The sequence below is a fragment of the Lithobates pipiens genome, unplaced genomic scaffold (assembly GCF_037356315.1).
Source record: "Lithobates pipiens isolate NorthernLeopardFrog02 unplaced genomic scaffold, aLitPip1_a1.2 Scaffold_8, whole genome shotgun sequence".
Taxonomy (NCBI): domain Eukaryota; kingdom Metazoa; phylum Chordata; class Amphibia; order Anura; family Ranidae; genus Lithobates; species Lithobates pipiens.
Window position 1 is genome coordinate 643,066,808 of NW_027507903.1, and position 9,593 is coordinate 643,076,400.

The 9,593-nt window shown below is 47.5% G+C and overlaps 1 protein-coding gene across 1 annotated transcript; it reads left to right on the forward strand.

The window, feature by feature from the left end:
• The first annotated feature begins 596 nt into the window (after positions 1-596).
• LOC143961624 (E3 ubiquitin-protein ligase TRIM39-like) lies at positions 597-9,341 on the forward strand. Its single transcript, XM_077470947.1, has one exon. The coding sequence runs from the start codon at positions 872-874 to the stop codon at positions 2,444-2,446; it is 1,575 nt and encodes a 524-aa protein (XP_077327073.1). The 5' UTR covers positions 597-871; the 3' UTR covers positions 2,447-9,341.
• The last annotated feature ends 252 nt before the right edge of the window (positions 9,342-9,593 follow it).

Sequence of the window (9,593 nt, forward strand, 5' to 3'; positions counted from 1 at the left end):
TGGATCCTCTCTTCCGGCTGTGTAAGCCCTCACGCTGCCTTCTCAGGCGCTTCAGCTCCGCACGCAGCTTGTACAACTTATCCCTCTCCCTATTCAGGACCTTTATCCCGGCCACCACTCGCTCCCGAATGGCATGCGAGCCTTCGTCCTCTCCAGGGGCAGAGAGATCCGCTTGTCCACCAGAAGGCATGTCACCCGACGGCCCAGGAGAAGGCTGAGAACCTCCCGCAGGAGAGGCCCTGCTGGCCTCCATAGCTTCCCCAGAAAGGGGCCAGGAGAGCTGGGAGAGATTTCCTCACCACTCCCCTCTCACACCGATCACCTGGAGGAGCTGCAGACACCTTCCACCTGACACAGCTGTGCTCAATGATGGGTGGGGCACTATTCCTCCCACTGACACCAATGATGGGGCACAGTTCCTCCCACCAAGACCAATGATGGGGCGCAATTACTCCCATTGAAACAAACGATAGGGCATTATTTTTTCCCACTGACATCAGGGCATTTTCTACTCCCAATGGGCACAGTCCGGCCCCTCTGAAGTGTGAAGGACAGTAAACTGGCCCTTTGTTTGGAGACCCCCGCTATAGTGTTTACGAAAAAAAAAAACTGTGCACCGCTAAAGTGTTCGGGTTTGGCTTGAAGAAAAAGTGGCAACCCTAAATACAGGATGAGCATTTTTCTGAAATAGGTAAATTATTATTAGTGAGAATTTCTTATTATTTGTATCCAATCATATACCTGCCTAACCCTATGAATAAAGTACAAGTCACAGCCCAGCCTCGCCCTGTGTAGGAGGAAGTGACCCTCCCAACTGCATTCTTCTCCGGTGTCAGAGAACTTCATTTCATTTCCTCGTCTGCTGTCAGCGATGGCGTCTTCTGATCTAAGAGCCGAGTTGGAATGTTCCGTCTGTCTGAACATTTATACAGATCCTGTAAACCTGAGATGTGGACACAACTTCTGCCGGGTCTGTATTGATCATGTGCTGGATACACAGGAGGGGTCTGGAGGATATTCCTGTCCTGAATGCAGAGAGAAGTTTCCGGATCGGCCTGCACTGCAAAGGAACATAACACTACGTAACATAGTGGGGAATTTCCTGTCTGCTCAGCCACATCAGGAGGAGTCCGGGGTCTTCTGTACTCACTGTGTGGACTCTCCTGTAACTGCTGTTAGATCCTGTCTGCACTGTGAGGTTTCTCTGTGTGATAAACACGTGAGAGTCCACAAAAAGTCCCCAGAACACGTCTTATGTGACCCCACCTTGTCCATGGAGAGCAGGAAATGCTCCGTCCATAAGAAGATCCTGGAGTATTACTGCACTGAGGATGAGGCCTGTATCTGTGTGTCTTGTTGTATGATTGGGGGACATAAAGGACATGAGATGGAGTCACTGGATGAGGCTTCTGAGAAGAAGAAGGAGACACTGAGGAATGTTCTGCAGAAACTTCTGACAAAGAGAGAGGAGACGGAGGAAAGAGTCCAGAGTCTGCAGGAACACCGGAGGAAAGTAGAAGAAGAAGCCGCTGGTGACACCGAGAGAGTCACTGTCCTGTTTAGAGATCTCAGGAGACGTCTGGAAGACCTGGAGAAGAGAGTCCTGAGGGAAATCTCCGGGAGGGCAGAGCGGATCTCCATCTCCATCCGGGATCTGGAAATAAAGAAGGAGGAGCTGTCCAGGAAGTTGCGTCACATTGAGGAGCTGTGTAACGTGACGGATCCACTGACTGTCTTACAGGAATCAGACACAGGTGACTTGTGTGATACTGAGGATGGAGATAATGAGGACAGAGAGAGACATGAGGAGCTCCTCCATGATGGAGGGGGTCTGGATGTGGATGGGATATCACACACATTACACACATTATCTGATATAATAACAGAGGTAAATGTATCCTCCTATATACAGGGAGCTGCAGACATATTACTGGATGTAAATACAGCTCATAATAATCTCCATATATCAGATGACAGGAAAACTGTATCCTTGTCAGATAGAAAACAGAATTGTCCACAAACACCAGAGAGATTCCAGTATTATTCTCAGGTGTTGAGCAGTCGGAGTTTCTCCTCAGGGAGACATTACTGGGAAGTGGATGTCGGGGGATCAGATGGATGGGTAGTCGGGATGTGTTACCCCAGTATAGAGAGGAGAGGAGAGGAGTCACAGATTGGATATAATAAGAAGTCCTGGTGTTTGTACAGGAATGGTGATCAGTATAGGGTGAGACATGACAGTAAACAGATCCCCTTACCCTCCAATCCCTCCAGTAACAGAGTCAGGATAGATCTGGATTATGAGGTCGGACGGATCTCCTTTTATGATCTGTGTGACCCGATCCGACATCTCCACACCTTCACCACCACCTTCACTGAGCCCCTCCATGCTGGGATATGGGTATGGAGAGGTTGTGTAAAGATCTGTGGGAGGAATAGGGAATAATTTTAATAGTCAGAACTCTGCCCAGAGACTAATGATGTCACAGTGAGAGGGGGTCAGATTGGTGGAAAGATCATTTATTGGAGACACTTAAGTGATATTTCTTCCTACCTCACAGTTCACTGTGATTGGTTGGAATAACTAACCAACTACAGGAGTCACTGCTATTGGACAGTCACTAAGACAAGATGATCTATCTATCCAACATTTGTTTTCCTCTAATTCTCTAACCAGGAAGTTATCACAGTGAGTGACACTGGGAACCTTTCCTTCCCCTCCCCCACCCTCTGCCCCACATGTGGTCTCTCTGTTTTGGGTGGCACCAAAGATCAGATTCTGAGGATGCAGTGCGGTTGCTGTGAAGGGATAGGATGTGGTCACCTCTCCTCTCTTTCCTCCTCCTATTCCATGTACACTGAGGAGTGGTGTCAGTGTTGGTGTTGGGGGCACTAAGATGGACATTCCTGTGCAGCATGTTCTCCGGTACTAGGGATGGGCAGAAGGGGCATCTGCCCTGGGTGGGATTATTTAATGTGAGAAGAGGACGCAGTTTGCTGGGTACAACCCCTTCCCATTCTGCAGCATATAATACAGGCAGAGAGCGGCTTTGCCCCTACATGTAGATCGTAGCACTACACCCGCCCCCCCCCGCCTGCACAGTACACAGTACTTGTCTTTCAGCAACAGTAGAGGGAAGCAGGCGAGGCACGTGAGGTTGGGAAGGTATCAGCACTTTCCTGATTCAGTCTACATGTATACAACTTTCCCTCTTCTGGACAGCGGCTTCTCTCCCTCCTCCCCCCTCCTCCACTCATTTCTATCACTCCTGATTTATCTCTCACAATGTCTGTGGGAGACCATCACCCCCCCCCTGTTATCTCTCCCTGCTCTAGTTTAGACATCTCAGAGCATATTCCTGCTCTCTATAGTGACCCCCTCCCCTCCTGTGCCCTTCTCTCGGACCCCCTTCCCTCCTGTGCCCTTCTCTCGGACCCCCTTCCCTCCTGTGCTCTTCTCTCTGATCCCCTCCTTTCCTGTGCCCTTCTCTCCCACCCCCTCCCCTCCTGTGCCCTTCTCTCGCACCCCCTCCCCTCCTGTGCCCTTCTCTCGGACCCCCTCCCCTCCTGTGCCCTTCTCTGGGTCCCCTCCCCTCCTGTGCCCTTCTCTGGGACCCCTCCCCTCCTGTGCCCTTCTCTCCGACCTCCTCCCCTCCTGTGCTCTTCTCTGGGACCCCCTCCCCTCCTGTGCCCTTTCTTGGACCCGCTCCCATCCTGTGCCCTTCTCTCAGATCCCCTCCCATCCTGTGCCTTTCTCTCGGATCCCCTCCCATTCTGTGCCTTTCTCTTGAACCCCCTCCCCTCCTGTGCCCTTCTCTCAAACCCTCTCCCCTCCTGTGCCCCTTTCTCGCACCCCCTGCCCTCCTGTGCCCTTCTCTCGGACCCCCTCCCCTCCTGCGCCCTTCTCTCGGACCCCCTCCCCTCCTGCGCCCTTCTCTCGGACCCCCTCCCCTCCTGCGCCCTTCTCTCGGACCCCCTCCCCTCCTGTGCCCTTCTCTCGGACCCCCTTTCCTCTCTACCTACACAGCCAAACTGAGTGGTGTCCTCTCCTCTGTGCTGCTAAGACTGCCTCTACTCAGCCAACAGGTAACAGTAACATACTTTCAGGATTCTCGCGACATAAAATCTTTAACATTACACACAAAAAAAAAAGTGCTAACTTTACTGGTTAGTTTTTTTTTTCTTTAAATTCATTAGTCATTTTTTCAAAAAAAGAAATTGCATTTGAAAGATTGCTGCGCAAATACAGCGTGACATAAAATATTGCAACAACCACCATTTTATTCTCCAGGGTTTCTACTAAAAAAAAAACATATATTCTTTGGGGGTTCGAAGTAATTTTCTAGCAAAGTAAAAAATGATTTTAACTTGAAACCAACAAATGTCAGAAAAAGGTTAAGTGGTTAAACTTTTTTCACTTACACACAAAGTCTATTCCATTGACAAATTGTTACAATGTTTATACTTAAGTTCAACTGATAAAGAATGTTTTGATTTTTGGCAGACTGTTTTTCTCTTCCTTTCTTCTGAGGGCTGTGGTTTCAGAAGAGCAGAGAGAATGCTTTGAATAGAAAGAATTGTGAAACACTTTAGTTAAGATCGCGTTAATGATTCTTGGCGATTAATTTTTAGTAAGGGTCCATTTACAAGAGGTGCAAACATGCATCTCCCATGCAGGGCTGTCATCTATCAGCACATAGGTGTTGTGCCCATCCCCATGTCAGCACCCCATTCATATCTACTTGGACATGAGGCTGCATGGACACAGCCTCTGTATCCTAATATAACATACAGGTGTGGGTCCCAATAGAAGTGAATGGGACGCTGGCACAGTGATATGCACACAATGCCCGTCCATCCCTGTGCTGATAAGAGAGCCCTGCACTGGACACACATGTCTGCTCCACATGTGAATGGACCCTAAAGAACTTCTGTACATGGAGGCTTAGTGAGCTCCCCAGGCATAAGAAAACATCAGGAGCTACTAAACCTGCCCATAGATGGATGGAAATGTAACTGGTCCAGCAAGGACCGGACAAGTTTCAATGAACTCATGCTGTTTTTTTCAATGATTTTAATCTATGTTGCCGGGATCCGGCAATACATTACAGCCGCAAGCAGTTTTAAATGACATTTTTTTCCTTTAGGAATGTCATTTTGCAGTGGTACTGTTATAAACATTGGACAGATACACTACTTTACAGGCATACTAAGGAGACCCCCCCCCCCCCCGGCACGATATTTAACCACATCAATACCAGGCACTTACCTTCCCACCCAGACCAATTTTGAGCTTTCTGCGCTGTTGCAATTTGAATGACAATTGCGTGGTCATGTTACACTGTACCCAAATGACATTTTTATAATTTTTTTTGCCACAAATAGAGCTTTCTTTTGGTGGTATTTGATCACCTCTACGGCTTTTATTTTTTGCTAAACAAATAAAAAAAGACCGAAAATTTTGAAAAAATATATTTTTTTTTTGTTTCAGTTTCAAAACGTTGTAAATAAGTACGTTTTCTCCTTCACTGATGGGCACTGATAAGACGGCACTGATGAGGTGGCACCAAAGAAGTGCCACTGATGAGGTGGCATTGATGGGCACTGATATGTGGCACTGATGGTCACTGATGGGCGACACGGATGGACACTGATAGGTGGCACAAATTGGCACTGATAGCTGGCACGGATTGGCATGGATAGCTGGTACAGATTGGCATGGATAGGCGGCACGAATGGGCATGGATAGGCGGCACAGATGGGCATGGCTAGGTGGCACAGATGGGCATGGATGGGCACTGACAGGCAGCATGGATGGGCACTGATCATTGGCATGGATGGGCACTGTATTGTACTGATGGATGCCAATCAGTGCCAAACAATAATGCATGGCAATCAGTGATGCCCATTGTGGGCACTGATTGGCATCCATTGTGGGCATTGATTGGCATCCATCGTGGGCACTGACTGGCATCCCTGGTGGTCTAGGGTGGCATACCTGCTACTGGGCATCCCTGGTGGTCTGGTGGCGTCCCTGCTGGTCCAGTGTGGGCATCCTCGGGGGGGCTGTGCTGATAATCGATCAGCACAGACCCCCCATGTCAGAGGAGCAATCAATCGGCTCTCCTCTACTCACGTCTGACAGACGCGAGTGAGGAAAAGCCAATCAATGGCTCTTCCTCTTTATACTGTGATCAGCTGTGATTGGACATGACTGATCACATGTTAAAGAGTCTCCATCGGAGACTCTTTACTGAGATCGTAGTTGCGGGGTGTCAGATTGACACCCCGCAACAATGATCGCCGCGATGCGTGCCCCCGGGGGCGAGCAGCGGCTCAAAATCCTGAGGACGGTCTATGACGTCCAGTCAGGATTTTGAAACCACTTTGCAGCCGTCATTTGACAATGGGCGGGCGGCAAGTGGTTAAATATGTTTTTTTTTTAGCAGAGACCCTAGAGAATACAATGGCGGTCATTGTAACTTTTTATCTCGCATGGTATTTGCGCAGCAAATTTTTAAATGCGTATGCTTTGTGCTTTAAAAAAATACAAAAGAGTAAAGTTAGCCCAATTTTTTTGGCATAATGTGAAAGATGAAGTTACGCCGAGTAAATAGATACCTAACATGTCACGCTTCAAAATTGCAAACGCTCGTTGGAATGGTGCCAATCTACTTAAAAATCTCCATAGGCGACTCTTCACTGGTTACAGTTTACTGATTTACAGAGGAGGTCTAGGGCTAGAATTATTGCTCTCGCTCCAACGTTCGCGGCAATGCCTCACATGTGCGGTTTGAACACCGTTTTCATATGTGGGCGGGACTTACGTATGCGTTCGCTTCTGTGTGTGAGCACACGGGAGGCAGGGGCACTTTGTTTTAAAAATAATAATAATTTTTTTATTGTTAATTTTACTTTACATTTTTTTTAGTTTGACACTAAAAAAAAAAATGTGATCCCTTGTAATAGGAATATGGCACGATCGGTCCTCTTTACAGTAAGATATGTGGTCAATAAGACCTCACATCTCACCTCTAGGCTGGGAAGTCTGAAATAAAATAAAAAAATAACGATCTTGGCTTGCCAGCCGAGGCGGCGCCATTTGTTTGAATGCAGAGGCCGGGCATGACGTCATAACATCGCGCCCGGCAGCCGACGATCATAGAGACTCCGGCGACCATCTGGTCCACCGAAAATATCTATGGTCACCATCTGGGGCTGGCAGATCTGTTCTCTGACTCACCGATCGCAGCGGTGGGTCAGTAGAAGCACCGGAGGTGGGGGGTGTCCCCTTCCGCCGCCCGTAAGAATGATCAAGCAGCTACCCAGCCGCTATGATCATTCTTATGGTGTAGGGAATCTCTGGCTGAAAAAGCTGACATCTGAATGATGCCTGTAGCTGCACCCATCATTCAGATATACCTCCACAAAGCCCAGGACGTCATATGGTGGCTGGTGGGTGGTAAGTGGTTAAATAAGCATGTATCAATGTACAAAAAAAATAAACTTTTTTAAAATTGATTAAAGCATTTAATTGTTGAGGTGCAGTAAAACCCTGCTGTTGAGCTGTGCTTTTACTGCCCCTTAACCACCATGTTTTAGCTGTAGAGGCAGCAGCTGGGCATGTTCACCAACTATACCCCCTGTTGCTTTCAGCAGGTATAGCACCCACTGACTGTGACCCATTCAAGTGCAAGGCAGCACTCTGCAAGCAGCCCCACCACTGTGTGCAGCATGGAGTTCAAAGGGTTAAAGCCGATACAACGTCTCCTCACCACCTCTCAAATGCTCTCTGCCTGCGTGGGAGTGACGTCATTGTGGGCTCCAGCCACACATACAGCTGGAGCCCACAAACCCAGAGGGAAGGCCAGGGGAGGAAGAAAGCCCTGTTAGAGCGCTTTGTTCTAAGGCATGCATACTAGCACATTATGGGGAAAGGTTTTCGTTTTTTTTTCTTTAAATGCTGTGGTTTACAACTGTTTTAAAGTGGTTGTAAACCCTTACAACACACTTTGCTACAGGGAAGGCTGTAATAAGTGTAGCGCAGGGGTTTTGCCACCCAAGTTACTATGTCAAACAATGTAATGTTCTTTAAATAAGAGTTTGGCTCCCTCTAGTGTCCTTTCTATTTAATGATTATTATTATCAAGACTTTTGTTTGGTTTCATGAAAGCCACACTCCAAAGCATTGTGGGAGATATAGTGAATGAGGAAGCGACTCGTGCTAAAACGCAGTCTGTGAACTACTGACCCACAATGCCCAGTTCCCCTACCCATAATGCCAGGTCACAGAACAGCTTGCTGGGTAGGGACATAAAAGGGGCAGCGTGGCCATTTTCCTGGCTTCTTGGGATGCCATTCAAAGCCTGACTGTAGTAAGATCTGTGTGTGACAGACGGACTGCGGCCTGGAAAGGGCGGGGCGGAATCGTTGGCCTCTGAGGAGTTGCAGAGCACAGTCAGCTGGACCAGCGTGCGGATGGACTGGAGGATCCAAGTTTTCTAAAGGTTCCCTGCATTACAGTTATATCAGTCATCAGAAGGAGCGGTGCGGTGTAACGATGCCAGCTTGGACCGGGACTGAGATACCAGGATATGAGTCTTGCAAGCATCTGGGCCTGTTGTGGTGAGCGGGCACTTGCCCAGATCACTATAGTGCACTGTTGCTGTGTTATTTAGTTACAGACTGCTGGTGAGACTTGTAGTCCCACAGAAGTGTTCTCATTTATCTATACGCTGCATACAGTGGAACTTCAAGGTTGTTTTCCCTGTGCTATAAAGTTAATGCTGCATCACAACCACTTCTAAGGAGGAAGTATTATAAGTGCCTTCTGTTTTGCAAGTACACTATTATCAGCACATCACCTATCATACAGTCTGCTGTACACTTGTTTTCCCTGTTGGATTTACAAATACTGCAGTCTAATATCCTGAGCTAGCTGAAGACCAAGAAGACAAGGGACTTCTATCACTTTCTACAAAGTACTGTAGTTCACTTTGCAGAAGCGAACATTACATTACAACCTGCATTACAACCTAGGGGGAGCCCTTGAGCACAGGATATATTTATTGTGTGTACTAGTGTGTTCACAACAGTTATTGTAGATCTGGAGTGCATGCTTGGTGGTCAGTGGGAAGGCGCTCAATATAAGTGTTTGAGGATATTGGGCATCTGCCTTACTGTGCACCTGTCCTCATGTACATCCTTATGGTGGTCATTGAATTTTGAAGTTTCATGTACACATTGACTGTTATCTATTGGCATTCTTTATATGTAAATTACCACTTTGTGTATTGTGCTAAGTATTTTCTCAGTAAACTTCTTAAGTGGTTAATTGACAACTTGTGTAAGACTCCATCTATTACTACAGCTGGCCAAGTGACGAGTTCCAAGGCTACGGTAAATATACTACATAGTGTACCATTACTGTATTTCTCCTTACCTGTTAGGTTTTGCATAGGGATGAGCCGAACACCCCCGATTCGGTTCGCACCAGAACCTGAGAACGGACCGAAAATTTGTATGAACTTTGGAACCCCATTAAAGTCTATGGGACTCGAACATTCAAAATCAAAAGTGCTCATTTTAAAGGC